The sequence below is a fragment of the Taudactylus pleione genome, unplaced genomic scaffold, assembly GCF_031769625.1.
Source record: "Taudactylus pleione unplaced genomic scaffold, aTauple2 ptg000485l, whole genome shotgun sequence".
Classification (NCBI taxonomy): Eukaryota; Metazoa; Chordata; class Amphibia; order Anura; family Myobatrachidae; genus Taudactylus; species Taudactylus pleione.
In genome coordinates, this window is record NW_028284887.1 from 7,861,800 (window position 1) to 7,879,324 (window position 17,525).

Below are 17,525 nucleotides of genomic sequence, written 5' to 3' on the forward strand. Positions count from 1 at the left end.
CTTTCCCTTTTTCAATCGATTGTGGCAGTTCGACAATCTGCAATTGATTGAAAAAGGGAAAGATTTTTATACACAATCGATTGCAAATTGCTGCAATCAATTGCTGATGTATGGGGGCCTTTATACATGCTGTACAAAAACTTATTGTAAATCAGATGATCGTAACATCTGCCTTCATGCTACTAGTGGACACAACTCCACACTGCTGCACAGTGTCTGCAAAAGTCAGATCATTCATTTAAAGAAAAATTGTACTGTACCTTATACCAGAGGTTCCCAAACGCGGTCCTCAAGGCTCCCCAAAAGTTCAGGTTTTACAGATATCCATGGATGAGCACAGGTGGTTAAATCAAATTGACTGAGGTACTAATTAAGTCACCTGTGCTCAACCATGGATATCTCTAAAACCTGAACTGTTAGGGAGCCTTGAGGACCGTGTTTGGGAACCTCTGCCTTATACAGTGATACTGAGGATCAGGTTTTCTATTTACTAAATGTAGCATTAAAGAAAATTAAAAAGAACAACTCTATAGAGTTAATGGTAAGTAAGCCTTTTGAATAGAACAGTTATCTTAGAAGAGTGTACAGTAAATGTCATGCATTAGAAAACAATAATGTTTCCTTACTAAATTTATTGAAACTAGAAGGGCATAGTTTGCATTCATGTACTAAGCCCTGGAGAGAGATAAAATGGACAGAGACAACGTACCAACCAATCAGCTCCTAATTGTCACTTTACAGGATGTGTTTGAAAAATGACAGGAGCTGATTGATATGATAGCTGTAATCTGGCACACTACATTGTTGGCCAGTAGAACAGCTATGCTCTAAGCAACTTGCCATCTGATGTGGTGTGACAGCCCTTAGTATTTCAGAGTCAATGCCACCATTTTACACTAAGAGTACAGTATTTTTGAAATGTTGAAATTCTGTCCATGAGAAAGCGTCCCTGGGTTTTTTACTCACAATGGCAGATGTATGAAGCTCTGGAAAGTGATAAAGTGCAGAGTGATAAACGGACAACCAATCAGCTCACAACTGTCATGTTACTAGCTGTGTTTGAAAAATGACAGGCGGGAGCGGATTGGTTGGTCATTTATCACTCTGCACTTTATCACTTACCACAGCTTCATACATCTGCCCCATTGGGTTGTTGGATTCCTTAACAATACATATTTCGGCCTTTTATATATTTCTAGCGCTACGTCTAGCAATAATTGTCCTGTGTTTCATGAATCAGAACTTAGTTATAAATTGATGTGAATATGGCACATGGCTTTGACTATTTCCAAGATTAATTGCTGATGTCTGCAGAATAATACATGAACCGTTGAATCACAGAGAACTTATTTTATTGTCTAACCTCAAGGATGAATTTACACGTATTGCCAACTAATGTGACATCCAAAAAGTTCCTGTTAACTGCACTTAAGTGTGCAGCCTCGCCCCCTCATGATAATTGAGATCTCCAGCTATGCTGCTTACTGCATCTGTTGCTTCTGATGGGAGCAGGCCCAGTGACATGAGGGTATAGGCAGGGCCGGCGCTAGGCTGTGCTGCGCCCAGTGCCGTCCTGTGTTGCCGCCCCTTCCCTACTCCGCTCCCTCCCCCTAAGCTTACATATGTGCAATAGCACTGGGAGGGACGGTGGGCGTTTCCTGCGCCCTCCGGAAACAGTAGCGCTCCGGGCGACGGACCGGCTTGCCCATGCCTGGAACCACTACTGGGTATAGTGGACCACATGTACTGGGCTCCTGGCTTTCAAAGAGCAGTAGTGCAAAACCACACAGATGGCAGAACCATGAGCTGCCCATCCCCCTTCCTCGCAGTTAGAGACAAGCTACAGGGGATCTCATAGTCTAACCCCAGACCAAGTAAAGCACAGATTAGAGTCCCTACTGTGTGGCATAATGTGAATTGGAGGGCACTTGTGTTTGGCAGCATAGTGTGAATTGGATGCATTACTGTGTGGCATAATGATAATTGGGGGCACTGCTGTGTGGTACAATGAAATGGGGGCACTGCTGTGTGGCATAATGTGAATTTGGCACACTAGTGTGAAGCATGATGTGAATTAGGGGCACTACACTGTGGTAGCATTATGTTCATTGAGTGCACTACTGTGTGCAGGAACGTATCTATAATGGGAGCAGGGTGTGCGGTACACCCTGCACCCATTTAATCAATACTTACCTCTCCGGAGTCCCATGTTGGTGCTAGCAGCGCTGTACAAATCACCAGTAAAATCACGTGGCTGCCATGTTCCTGGCGTTTTGCGCATGTGCAGTAGACACGCACAGCGCTAGAGTCTGTTAGTGCCCACAGTCTACTGCTGCAATCAGTGCGATGCTAGCCACCGGGAAGAGAGGAGGGAACCCTGGGCAGAGACTCTACACAGGTTCCCTCCTCTCTTAATACTCCCCTAACTGTGTGGCTTAATGTGAACTGTGGGCACTTAATTTGTGGCACAATATGAATTGAGTAAACTACAACGTTGAATTGGGGGCACTCTAGAACAATGTGAATTGAGGGCACTACTGTATGGCATGATTGACCAAATTGCTGTGTAATATAAATGCATTATATGGCATTATATGTACTGTAGGAACCTCTATTTAAAAATCCTGTGTTTGCCCCTGGGGCTTATAAAATAACATGAGGGGAGAGTACTTGTGACTTGGGGAAAAACACATTTTTGTTGCTGGACCTGGTCAAGAGGCATATTAGCTTGTTGAAGATGATCTACAGTATGTGTCTGGAGAAAATGCTGATCCTCGTAGTGCCATATTGGAGGATCCTGAGGTGCCTCCAGGTGAGTTGGCTCTCAATTTAGAAACACATGATGACCCAAAGTGATGATATTATTATTTAGTGTAGGAAAATGTGGGTGGCTTATCATATATTTGCAAATGTGTGTCACTGAGTCCTCTGCATTGCATTATTATGTAGGATCAGTGGCGGAACCGAGGTCGGTAACATCAGGTGCGGTAAATACCCCGCCCCTCCTCGTGCGCATGCTGGAAAAAAAGGGCATGGCTTTGCGGGAAGTCCCCATGTATATCACTCCGGGGGCATGTCCAGCATTCCCGGAAATGCTGGGCTGCCCCCGGAGACTGTGCCTGCAATGTCAATTCCCCCCCAGTGACGGGAGCTGGGTGCTGCATGATAATGTCACAGGGCAGCACCCGGGTCCATGTCACTGTGGAGGAGCTGGCATTTTGGTGTCACTCCCTGGAAGGGCAACACTTGGGTGCTGTCCGCACCCCCCTTGTGACGCCTCTGTGTAGGATGTATGTCTCCTTTTCTGGCCTATTGCAGAGTGCTGGAGGAATTTGTCTTTTGTTTTATCTTGTCTAGATTAACCCTCCTTTACACAGACCTGTGATGGGCCAATAAACTGATTATGAGCAACTTCAAGTCTGTGTTATCTATGTGACCTCAGACCAGATACTGTACGAATTAGGGTCTTCAGCACTTCAAATGCAGTGCTTGCTCTCATATAGACATTGGAAAGCTAGTTCATGTGTAAACCAGTCCAAAGGCAATATAACCATTGTTGTGTTTCCAGAGTTTATATTTCGCATGCTACTCTTTATCAAATAATGGGGGCTACACTATAAAGTAATATCAAATTGTATCTTGTTTTCTCATGTATTCTAACGTATGGAACAATGAAAGAAATAACTTACTGTTAGCTATTTTTGCAGATGGCAAGCTTTCTGAAGAACTCGACATTTCACTGTTCATGCTCAAAAGGCTTGATCGTCTGGCTTTCGCCTGTGTTGGAGTTGAGAAGCTGGATCGCACTGGAGCCTCAGTAGAAGAGCTGTTGATTGTGGTATTTTCTGAAAATGCTGCACTACAGTCTTGAATTGCATCCACTGGAGGAAACAAAATTGAAAATTGAGCATTGTTTATCTAAAGTAAGTAAATTTGTCTGAAAGGGAAACTGGTCTTCACCAAGGACCCTGTAAGCGAGAGATGGCATACTATCCTACAGTAGGTAACAGCCCCCTGGCTAGACTTGCCTGGGAACTGCTGATAGAAAGGAGATGGTGCATACTGACCAAGGTAAGGGCTGGCAGCTCAGATGCAAAATCAGAATCCAATCCAAGGTCATCGGCAGGCAACACAGGTACAAAATGGTTTAACAAGGCAGAGCTACAGGGTCACAAGGAAATGAGTGCACTTGAACAAGTCATGTCAGTACAGAGTATTAGTTAGAAAGAAGAGCAGCTCAGGCAACTGAGGTACAGCATCTACTGCTCAGGCACTGGTCACAGGGCAAATCATGTAATTGACGTTCAGTGATGTCATGACTAGTGACTGTGTGCAAAACATTTGAAACCAGGAGGCAAAGATAAAACACTGTAGCCCGGGTCCTGATCAAAATAATTAAAGTTTTTTTTTTCTAATGAGTAGATTATGGGACACATGTTTTGTAAATTGAAACTTCACAAACATATTTAGTAATGCCTTTATAGAATATAGGAACAGTCCTGCATCTTGCACATTATTGATCTCTTGACATGTAAATTCAACAAATACAATCAGAATGCAAAAGGAAAGTAAATTATATGACTATTGACTTTCATACATTGCTACTGATTTCTAAAAATGGAAAGGAATATAGTTCCAAAGATTTAATTTTCCAAGAAATAATTTAAAAACCATAGTACAAAATGTGTGACTTGAAATATGTTTATTATTAATAATAATTGTAATAATTGTATTATTATTATTAAATTTGCCCTTCATGAATGTAATTTTGACATTCTTGTAAATGACAAAACTAGAGCAACATGGGAAATAAAAAGTGTACAGCACCTGAATTTTACTTTTTATATACTAGCACCCATTGCAAATATCAACTTTGAGTTTACAAGGGTAGTTACACATGTAAAGTGCTGTATGTTTCCCATTCATTCCAATTGGCCATTCATGTTAATAGAGGTGAAAAACAATTGAACTCCTCCACTGATGAGCGTATTTGGCACTTTCCTGGGCCGGTCACATTCCAAGAACAATTCCTTAAAATAGAATTAGTTTGTTTATTTCTGCTCAAAAGTGTATGTATGTGTAGAACAAGTCCTGCAATTACGCTCACAGACCCCCCCCCCCTCCCAAGCCACAGTATGATTGACATGCTGCGGTGTTTGGGGGGCAGAGTGGGGGCGTGCCTGGTCAGCGTCCCAAAAAACAGGGGCGTGTCACTCCCGTTTTCCAGGAGGGACAATGCCAGGGTCTGAGTTGGTGAACGCAGATTCCTGGCCTCTTAAGTGACCAGCACCTGGTCATGCTGCGGGAAGCTTCAGCTCCCGCAGCCTGACCAAAGGAGCAACCATTGCGATCATTTGCTTTTGTGCAGCTCTGCAAATCTGTCCATCTCAGAATCAGGCCCTTTGTCTGGCTCTCTTTTGATGAGATAAAACAATTGTGGATTATTAATGTTAGAAAGCATTAAAACATGGTTGATCAAGGCTTCTAATAAATAGCAATGTTTCACAGTATTAATATAATAAGCAGGATATTTTCTTTTTTCATTAAAACATGAATTCTAAAAAAAACTGGATTAAAAAACAAACGGTTTAAACCCTGATGTTGACACTTTTTGTTTGTACAGTGTCTCATTGGTCTCTAAAAAGGAACCAGCAGTAGTCCCACCATCATTTGAGGGACCGAGCGTCCGTGGTAGCAATGCTCAGAATGTCTTGGTGAAAACGTTTCCCCTTGGTAGTTTATGTGATTTACACTAAACAGGTTGTCAAGGAAAAAGTCTAGCTAGGATTGCAAAAAGTGAATTTTAAGTGACATTTTACAACCCATATTCTTGTAATTGTCCAATAGTGCATTCACGATGGACATGTAGTTGGCCACTTTTCTGTTCCCTAATAATCTACGTACAGCAGCCTTGAAGGAGGACCAAGCAGTAGACTCAATATCCAGCAATTTAGCGTTCCATATTTCATCCGTAAGCAGTTTCCTTATTTGAAATATGCCTTCGCTTTGCTTAACTTCGTAAACTTTTCCTTCAGATACCTGAAAGCTGGCCTTCTGTATCCAGAGCTTTCACAAAATTCTTCACCAGGCGTAACTTAATGTGAAGCGGTGGTAAAATGTTTTTATATTGCTCAACCAATGGAGTGTACTTAACGTTTTTTTCTCTCCAGCAACAGTGAGAAGGTGTCTCCACATGTGCTGTAGGATCACGCCTATGGCCTCCCCCACCTCCCTGTGACCACGTGTATTACATAAAGTTTGAATAGCCTATTTATTTTAATGAGGCTTTTCTATACACAGTAGCTAACACACTGGAAACTCAATTGAAACTAGTGTTGTGGTTTTTTTTTTTTTAAATGAGTGGGAGGAGCTCTGTATTGCTTGCATTCTGAACCACAGATGAAATGAGATTGTGTATATGCCCAGGCCCGCCAAGAGCTGCAGCGGGCCTGGGTAAAGGGGGCATGGCCTAATTGTGGGAGGCGTGGTCATGCCCCCTTCAAGGAAAAAAAAAGTTTTGCAGCGTGCTGGCGAGGGGGGCGCTCTGAGCCCCCTCAGCACGGCGCATAACCAGCTGGGGGTACGATCAGCTTGATCGCTCCCCCCGCAGGCATAGGAGACTGCTGTGGCTGCTTCATAGCAGCCACGAGCAGTCTCCCAGTGCAGCGCAGCACACAGCAGCGTGTTCTGGGCTGCTGTGATGAAAGACGGGGGAGGGGCAGTACTGGACCCGGGCCCCCGCCGGGCCCCTCCAGCAAGCCCGGGCAATTTGTACCCGCTCCCCCCCCCCTCTCGGCGCCCCTGTATATGCCTAGTGTTAGGCAATTTACTTTTGCATTTTCTAGCTTCAGCAGTTAAAAGCACTATGGGCATAGGTGGTGAGAAAGTATGTGGAGCTAGACCTCCATTGGGTATGTTAAAATGACAAAGGAGCCTATTCATCATTTTAATTATCGGGGTGGAGTAGGTGCCTGTGATCAGCCTGCGTGTCCGATAGACCGCAGTGCTGATCAGTGTGAAAAAAAAAACACTTACCTGCACCCAAACCGGTGATCGGTGCTCCGATGAGGTCCTCTGGGACTCTGGGCAGCTGGTCTCTGGGATCGTTCTCTGTGACCTAGATCAACTGCTCTATGCTGTAAGAGAAGCTGACCGTGGTCACAGAGCATGATCCCAGAGCACCGATCACCAGGCAGGTAAATGTAAGCTCAACAGTTGCAGCGGCGTTGGGACAGCGCGCGCACGGGGGAAGGGTTTTTGCCAGGGTTTAACAGCATGTTCACACTGTAAGGGTATTATCTGCGATAAACCCTGATACCCAGAAAAGTGTGTAAAGAGGATACGCAGGGACAGCTTGGTAACCATCTACATAATATCTCCGTAAAGCAACATGTTTGGCAGGACCAAAACTTACTTTGCAGGGAAAATGGTTATTTAAATTCCCTGTACTGATGTCTTACTAATGATGCCATTAGGTGCATGCACACGTAACTATTTTGTAACCAACGATTTTCTGTCAGATTTTCCCTTGAAAAAGTGAACGCTTTTTTAAGTGTAATGAACGATTTTTACAACGATGAACGAAAAATGTTCCTTCCCTTAATGAAATCGTTATGTTGGACAGTCTGAAATGAACGATAACTACAAATGGGAGCGCGCTTGAACGATTATCATTCATCATTATAACTCAGAAACTGAACGATTTTTTGAACGATAACAACGTCGTTAACGACAAATCGTTCAAAAAATCGTTACGTGTGTATGCACCTTTACTAATTGGAATCCATTGTGTCTGTATGCAAAACACATCAGTAGTCACAATAGTGCACCAGCTTACTACACACACATCCTTCTGTTTAAAGCTGGGTACACACTATACGATGAAACAAACTATGCAACAGTCATCCCAATTCCACTAAATCCCAGAACACACAATGTAGAGTGTACACACTATGCAATCTTCCAAACGACAGCAATATACATCATGTCGGATTACTGTATACAATTAATTGTTGCTCCTGTACACACTGTGCAATCATCATAAAGAAAAGTGCCATAGTTTAGAGGTACGATTGTCCAATATATGGTGTTGTAGTGTTGGTCCTGTGTACACACTACACGACGTGCACCAGATCGTTCATTGCATCGTCCCACCTGACGTGCAGCATAGCAGATGGGACGATGCCGGGAATGACTGATTGGTCATATGCACTGTGCGATGTGTACAATATATCGTTCCGATCCGCATTGGTATGATATATTGGACATTAGATCTTATAGTGTGTACCCAGCCTAAGGCTCAGCTCTATCATTTGATAAGCTACTCTAGTATATTAACACCTATGGACAAGTAACTGGGACTTCCCAACTGATTATGACATAATATCACCAAGTCACCACTCACCATAAACAGCTTAAAATTATTGTGCGTAAATGGAATTCTCCATGTCTAAAGAGCCCTGTAGGCTGATGAGTTAAATGCTGGGTGCACGGCTCAGATGTCTGTCACACAGAATCATTTTTCTATCAGTCAAGCCTGACAGCAAAAAAACAAGGAAGGGGGGGCACCGTCACGACAGGATAACACAGCATAAGATGAACTGTTGAGTGGTTTGGTGATAAAAAAAAAACAGAAGATCATTTACCGCACTGAGGCCCTCATTCAGAGCTGCACGCTCTGAATGAGGGCCATCCTCCATAATTATGGAGCGTCCTCCTGGACGCTCGTATAGCTGTGGGTCACCACCCACAGCCTATAGGAGCGTGCAGGTTGATGGCCGCAATGGTCTTGACCATCGCGACCATCGCCACTGCGAGCCGGAGCCTGCGGTTGAGTTTCTCAACCGCAAGGCCCGGAGTGATTTTGGCTCTATCAGAGCCAAAATCACTCCCACTGACATCACTAGTGATGTCAGTGGGCCGGCTTCTGACGGTCGGCGTTCTCTTGGGAACGCCCCCGTCTGGGAGGCACGCCCACCAAAGGGGGCGTGCTGTCAATCAACATCGACAGCACGCCCCCTTTGATCAGACACAACGAGCGAAGAAAAGTCCTTCGCTCGTCGCGTCTGGCGCATGCGCACGACGGAGCTCCCTCCGTCGTGCGCATGCGCAGTGCACACCATCGACCCACTTACGAGCGGACAGCCGCTTGCGAGTGGGTCTGAATCAGGCCCTATGTACTATCATTGTTACTTACTGTGGGCCACTAACTTTATTAGCAAAATCCACAGATAACATTTTATGTAGTGTGTCTATGTGCATGCAGAAAATAAATTTACATTTACATTCAGTTATTTATGCCCTGTAAAATGAAAGTTCATTTGTAAACACGTACCACTGCTTCAGCCACCTGATCACTATACCTGACGTACCCTAAAGCGGTTTGTGCTCTAATTCAGAATTGTGGGAGGGCCAGGCTACAATTAGGACAGCTGTTTGCAAACTGGATTTTATTGTAACTCTTTTGGGAATCATGATTCATGAGCACAGTATTAACTTTATCAATTATTTACTTTACAACATAGATCTGTCTGTACCAAGTGGAACTAACTTGCTTTTGGATGGGATACTTTTAGACAAGTATTTGTAGTGTATAACGTGTAAAATACTAACTACATAGCGCAGTCATCACGTTCAAGCTTTCTGTTTACATATTTCCAATGGCTAATGATTTTCTGTGTTACATCTTAGATACACCTGTCACCCATCTATTTATGGGTCATTATTTTTTCTATTTTGCTTTCTCTTCATAGAATTCCCATAACGTTGAAATTAATGCATACTTGCCTACTTTTGAAAAAGCATCTCAGGGAGATTTTGAAAGCAACACCTATGAGTGCGTGTTAAAGTGGACGTGTACTGCTACATTTGGGAGACATGCCATAAAATTGCCTTACATTCAATTGTAAATGAGCCCCAAAGCAGTTAGTTCATCTACCTTGTTATTATTATCTTTTATTTATATGGCGCCACAAGGGTTCCACAGTGACTTACAAAGTACATAAAAAATGAGCACAAAGTAAATAGTTATTAACAGTACAAACAATACAGGACAAATACATGATTTAGAAACATTGCAGCTTAACACTTAAATAAGCAGCATGGTGTCAGCAACCAAGTGCTAGGTGCTGTTGTAGATTAAAATAGAAGTAAGGGAAGTAGAAGCACATGAGGTAAGAGGGCCCTGCTCGTGAGCGCTTACATTCTAAAGGGGAGGGGGCAGACAAACAGGGTGACACAGATGGGCTGGATTGTAAGGAAGGAACATGGAGTCAGTGATCGCGGTGAGTGATCCATCATAATTTATGCTTTAGAGCTCCCCATATGCCTTTCAGACCTCCCCCTTACCGTTACAAATGATGCCACACAGCCATGCCCGGTCTTTACACATTATGCCGCACATTAATGCCCTTTGCACATTATACCACACAGCAGTGCCCGGTCTTTACACATTATGCCGCACAGCAGTGCCCGGTCTTTACACATTATGCCGCACAGCAGTGCCCGGTCTTTACACATTTTGCCACACAGCCATGCCCGGTTTTCAAACATTATGCCGTACATTAATGCCCGGTCTTTACACATTATGCCATGCTGTAATACTTCCTACAAATTATGCCACACAGCCATGCCTGGCCTTTACACATTATGCCGCACATTAATTATGCGCACATTAATGCCCTTTACTTTAGTCCCCCTATGCATTGCACCTAGTAGTCCCCCTATGCATTGCCCCCAGTAGTAGTTCCCCTCTGCATTGCCCCCAGTAGTAGTCCCCCTATGCACTGCCCCCAGTAGTAGTCCCCCCTCTATGCATTGTCCCCAGTAGTTGACCCCCTATGCATTGCCCCCAGTAGTCCCACTATGCTTTGCCCCCAGTAGTAATCCCCCTATGCATTACCCTAGTAGTAATCCCCCTGTGCATTACCCTTAGTAGTAATCCCCGTGTGCATTACCCTTAGTAGTAATCCCCCTACGCATTGCCCCCAGTAGTAATCCTCCTATGAATTGCCCCCAGTAGCAATTCCCCTATGCATTACCCCTAGTAGTAATCCCCCTATGCATTACTCCTAGTAGACCCCTTATGCATTGCCCCAGTAGTAATCCCCCCTATGCAGTGCCCCGTCCCCTTTATGCATTACCCCCAGTAGTTGACTCCCTATGCATTGCCCCGAGTATTGGCCCACCTATTTTTCCTTTAGGGACCTGAGCCTAATGCCCAGGTCACTCACACATTCAATTGGGCCTAATGCCCCCTATGTAGCCCAGGCCTTGTGCCCACCTATATACCCACAGGCCTATTGCCTGAATTTAACCCACGGGCCTAGAGCCCGACAACCCTGGTGGTCTAGGGAGGGGTTAAATAACAGTGGCCCAAGGCCGCCTACCGGTACGGTGGAAGAGGCTGTGGGGGGGAGCTTCGTTAGCTCTTTTTATTTCCACCCCCGCAGTCCTCTTCGGTCCTCAGATTCATTCTTCTGCTGCTAGCCCGTCCTGGCCAGCGGTGCCGCCTCTTCCTTTCTTCCTCCTTGATCACGCGGTCTTCTGGCCTCTTGCATGGCCGCCAGGGCTGTTGCCGCGATGCTCTTCTCTTCGGGAGGTCTACACACCTCCCCTTCGCCGCCGGACTGAAGTTTCCCGCTCAGCGGCATCTAGTGGGCGGGGCTATGACACGTCTGCCTCCTATTGACTGCTGGACCAGTGCCAAACCACCGCTGCCGCTACTTGGCTTCCAGGCAGCGAGCTCCACTTAGCTTGCGTCCGGAGCCAAGCTTCTCCTGCTGCCACTTTACCACCGATGCTGGTGGAAGGGACCAGGTGACCTCTTCACCAGGTACCCACTGCAGTGGCTTACCCAGCGCTGGGAACAAACACAAACACACTGTCCCAGCGCCAGCCACGGATGCTGTGCCGATGCTGGGATCAGACAGCATTGTGTCTTTCTCAGGGGGATGCGCTGTGCTGCAGCCAGCTGTCAGGGATTGGCCACAGCACAGCGCGTCCCCGGGGACCTGGCTACTTTTTAAAAGTGAGTCCCCATTGCTCAATATCGGGTAAAATACGCGCTATAGCGCGTATTTGCGAACACTGGGAGTAGTGGGTTAGGATGAGCGCTGGAAAGCTTTGACGGAAGAAAGGCATCTTGAGAGTCCATTTGAAGATTAGGAGCCAAGAAGCAAAGTTATCAGGGAATTTTGACCCAAGTCCAGGGGGACAAAAAAGCGACCGATATGTGCATTGAATGGAAATAATGAAATGGAGTTGATGAAAACACACTGATACTTTTCAGAAAATGTAGTGAATAGGGATCATTGTGCCCAACTGTAACAGGAGTAACAAAAATTGAGTTTTCAAGCCATTTTGATGTTCAGTGCTCTCAGTCGGTTTTGCAACATATACAGATTGTGACACAGTCCAATATATGTCAATATGTTTTAGAATGCTAACTAGTTAGCTATTACAAATGTATTGTTATGAGTCAACATATATTTAAGACTGCGTCAACATGGTTTTACCTTCAACTACGCACCATAAATGTACTCAATTTCTAAGACAACAGTGCCCCCTACTGTCTCAATCTACTTGGGTGTAATGCAAAAGATGACCTTTATACCTTTTAAAATGCCTATTCAGGAGTTTTTCCCTCAGCATCTAGCCTATATTAGCTGTACTGTGTCAGTGTGGAAGCAGCCTTATTTCTGGAACCACACTGACTGCAGAAGTGCCAGGAGATCCCGTTTGAAAGTAATCCAGTCTCTATATGCTGAGAGAAAGGCTCCTGGATTTTGCTGATGTGATTGCTGTATCTACTGAATGAATCGACAATTGTAGCTAAGTATATTAAATTTACACTTTTATATTCATTTTGTTTGTTTAAGTATCATTTCTGGGAATCCACCCATCTGGGATCTTTTAGATTGAACCCACTTGTAACATTTGGCGAGCCAGGTAGGAGGTCCCATTTGGACCCCCAGCAAAGTACTGTATACTGTATTGTGTAACAAAATGATTAAGCGATTATTCAGTAAGAGAAATAGGGCAAGTTTTCCTTCATGGCTGACTAGATCTGGACCCTGGGCTGACATGATGGAAACTGCCTGTAAATACATGTAACCAATCAGAACTATAACACCTTTAGTTAGATTTAACAAGGGAGGTGCAAACGGATAAAAAATCCTCTGTCTCATAATTGAATGAGGGAGGTGTGACCTGATCAGTCACAGAGTGTATACTGTATGCCACAGTATATCTGTATGTTGTCTGTTTACTGTCTTTGTGTTTGTGTAACTGAAACAAACAAGAATAATGCATTTTAAAATTCTTAAGAAATTTTGTAACAATGTAAAACAGAAATTGGAAGTTCAGCTGGCTGATTTCCACAGAAAGCATAATGTTGGTTTTTCACTGCCTGAGAAAAAAAATTGTGAAATTTTGCATAGACCCATATATGTTGGGAAGAGAGAAGGGAGCATAAAACCTATGCAGAACAATGCAGTGATAAGAAAGCCTGTCTCACAGATAGAGAGAGTAGGCTCAGTGGCGTCACAAGGGGGGTGCGGGCCGCACTGGGTGTCACCCTCCAAGGGGGTGACACCAAAAAGCCACACACTCACCCAGTCATCACACAGCTGACTGCACCCTCCCGCCCGCAGGGTCGCTGAGAGGGGCTGAGCACACCATTGGCCAAAGGTGCCGGGTCCTGGGCAGGGGATCCGCCCGCTGCCCTCCCACTTCCCACCCACCTTTGCGGCCGCCGCCCAGGATGGCCGTCATGCTGAAAAGACAGTGTGCGGCGCGTGACATGATGTCATCACACTGCGCCGCCGCTGCTGAAGGAGAGGAGCCCGCTGCCCGTCCACTACTCCGCCCAACGCCGCTGCTTCTGGAAGGCTTGAAGAGAGGAGCTGTCAAGAAGAAGGTAAGTGAAGCAAGGCAGCCGTCTGAGGACACAGAAGGGGGGGGCTGGCTGGGGACACAAGTGGGGGAAGGATAGCTGGGGACACAAGGCTGGCTGGCAGAGGACACAAAAGGGGGGGCAGCTGGCTGGGGACACAAGTGGGGGAAGGCTTGCTGGGGACATAGAAGTGGGGGAAGGATAGCTGGGGACACAAGGCTGGCTGGCAGGGGACACAGAAGGGGGGGAAAGCTGGCTGGGGACATATAAGTGGGGGAAGGCTGCTGGGAACACAATTGGGGGAAGGATAGCTGGGGACACAGAAGGGGGGGCTGGCTGGGGCCACAGAAGTGGAGATCGGCTAGCTGGGGAAACAGAAGTGGGGATTGGCTGGATGGCTGGGGACAGAGACATGGGGCAGGCAGTCTGGGGACACAGAAGTGGTGAAAGGCTGGCTGGGGACATTGAAGGGTGGATTGGCTGGCAGGCTGGGGACACAAAAGTGGGGATTGGCTGGCTAGGGACACAGAAGTGGTGGTAGACTGGCGTCATCAAGCCCCCCCGGGTGCGCCCGGCATTCTGGGATGTGCACTGCAGTGTGCGTATTGGACTGTTGGACTGGTGTGGGGAGAGAGAGCATGGAGCTGCGCACCTTGGTCCTGATTTTTTACATTTTTTTTGGTGGAGGTGGGGGTGTCGCCATTAGTTATAGCACCGGGTGACACCAACCCTAGTGACGCCTCTGAGTAGGCTTGCACTCACATTTTCCCATGAATTCCCAAGGGAGGGGCAGTGAGGGGTTTCATTACTTAGCAGCTACTGAGGGAGAGAGATCAGATGCAGCTGCCTATGAGAAAGAAAGTTGTCAGGTACAAACTTTGAATGTATCGGAAGATTCTTGTGAAATTGCAGATATTGATAGTCACACATTGTTAGAACAAGAGTTTGATTCTGAATTGAATGGCAACAAATGTGTGCATGAAGTAGCAGAAACTGAGGTTTCTGACAAAATGACATTGGTTTGTGGCACTCCTGAGGTGAAAGATAGTACACCTGAATTACTACATACTGCCCCTGTGTGTGGTGAACTGAACAAGAACCAGGAAGTGTCTGAATGCCCATTAGAAAAGGTTGGGCTAAGTGATGATGGGGGAGTGGTTATGATGCCCAGTGATGATTGGGATTTACCCAGAGGGTGGAAAATGGGCAGGAATGCAGTCAAAGAACATTCCCCTGAAACAGAGAACTACCCCCATGATGATAATGATTACCAGAGAGTTACTGTTAAGTTTCACAATAATGAAAATGCATGCTCAGCAAATGATGTTTATGAGTTATCAGCTATTGATGAGACAGTAGTGGTCAGAAACACACTGATACTGATAACCAGTGAGCCATCACATATGGCAATGCACAATAGCTTTGCATCCACAACATACATACTGAGTGGGGAAATGAAAATGTTGTTTGATAGCCGAGAGCAACAGAGAAAAATATGGGATATAAGCACTGTGTTTTGTATTGCAGAAAGGCTGATTGTGAATGGCAAGAAAGATCAGACCCCAGTGTATTCCCTGATAAGACCTTATCAGTCAATTGTTTTGAATCAGCTTACAGATGTTGAGTCAACAATAGCAATTACCAGAGCTGACATGTCGATTGCTGAGGAGTTTAAAGCAGATGAATGGATTGTGCATAACAGGGGCATGCAAGATCAGACATTGATACATGGACGATGGTACTTACAGGAAAGAATTCGCATGAAGCGACAAGGCCCTCACGTTGTACCAGTTTTATCACAGCCGACTGCTGGGCTTGTCAAGTTTAAGTCATTGTTGCCAACGTTACCAGGACTGGATTATAGTGCTGCCTGCACTGATACAGAACTTTTATGGACTATTGCTGCAGCAATGCTGCCATCTTTGCAGACTGTCAGGCAGACACATGAAGAAAAGGGATTATTCCTGCTGCAAATAGGTGCGAGACCAGTACAGGTGGCAGAGTCATATGCCAAATTAAAGGAACACCAGCTACAACTTGTGTGGTGCACAGATGGATCAGCCACACTGAGAAGGCTTCACCACTTGGATGCCGACATGGAAGCAGAACAACTGGCAAGTCCACAGCAAAGTTATCTGGGGTGGCACTGCCCTGTGCATTCGTAGGCCTGTGTCCGTGGGCCATTTCAATGCCCACATTGGACTAGATGGCAATACAGTTACGGATGTACTGGTTCAAGGCAGAATAGTGGCGCTTACCCCTGGAGAGCAAAGAGAACTGTACAATCTGGGAGAAATGGCTCATGTGCAGTGTGGAGAAATGGCTCATGTGTGCAGAGGAGCAGAAGACACGTATACCTGGGCCCAGAGAAAATAAATTCCCATGACACAGTTGCTGGCAAGAAACATTGTGGAGAAATGTAAAACCGATCAGCTGTGGAACTACAAGCAAAAGCAAACCAAAGACATGGGCTCTGTATACAGAGGAGAATGAGCAGGACAGGTGTGGCAGATAGCTTTTATTGACCCTGTGCCCACTGGACGTGGGGGAGTCAATTCTGCCGCACTGCGATGGACACCTACTACCTTATGATGATTGTCGCTCAGCCTCTGTACATGCTAATACATATGCCCATAGTCTAAATGGTGAAATTCATCGCAGACGCAGCACTGATTGTGCAAAGACTTGTGAAACTATGAAGCTGATGTCACATTAAAGCAAAGCCTTCTTTCCAACCATGGACAGAGACAATGCAGAAAACTGTCATTTTACAACAAACAATTGAGAAGCTTTAAACAAACACAGCACATAGTACACTGGAGGGTCATTTGTATTTTCTTACTATCCACAAACAGCAGAGTGTGAATGTGTGAATGTTTTGTTTAAGAGAACTGTACATTTCTATGTTACATATAGATTAGATATTATAGTAGGAAATATACATCTGTTTATTACAGTATAGCAGCTAATTAAATAAAATGTTTATTTCTGTTTATTTAGTTAAGATTAAGTAAGGGTTAAGGTGTAGATTTTGTTGTTAAGCAAATACACTGAGTCAGTTAAGTTGACAAAGTATATCTATAGGACTGATGTATTATATTGTATTAGATATTGAGACTCACCCTGATTTCCTTTCTTTTTCAGGATATGTTATCAAGAAAAATGACGTCCCTCATGTTTATTCCGGGATTTTGATACAGAAGCTTTCTTGAAATATTACTGCATATCAGAGACTATATTACAGTTCCAAGGACAACAGTGAAAGACTGTTAAATTTTATGGATTCATCCACAGTGCAAGGGTGGGGAGATACGGACTTTAAATCCATTGGAATGTGGTGTGATTCTCACACAGGACAATTACCATCGAGGACTCAACATGTTTTATACATGTTTGTTTACCTGATAATGTGTATTACCTTAGTACATTATAAGATAAAAGGGTGCCCAGTAAAAAATACCACAAAAGTATTGTGGTATGTGAGGGAAATAATAAAAGGTGGGCAGAGGAGATTACCTGAAGGATATTATTTTGTATGTGGACATCAGGCATATAAGTTTTTACCATGGGGAGGATCCGGTAGCTGTACTATGGCCCGGTTATCACCTGCAACATGGATTCAGAAGAAGTT

General features: G+C 45.0%; 1 protein-coding gene across 1 annotated transcript in view; it reads right to left on the reverse strand.

Moving 5' to 3' along the window:
- PITPNM3 (PITPNM family member 3) overlaps window positions 1-17,525 on the reverse strand; it is a 767,267-nt gene that overhangs the window by 34,968 nt on the left and 714,774 nt on the right. Inside the window, exon 11 of the mRNA XM_088449478.1 lies at window positions 3,690-3,881. Coding sequence (XP_088305604.1) covers window positions 3,690-3,881 — 192 coding nt within the window. The remainder of the gene's footprint in view (window positions 1-3,689; window positions 3,882-17,525) is intronic.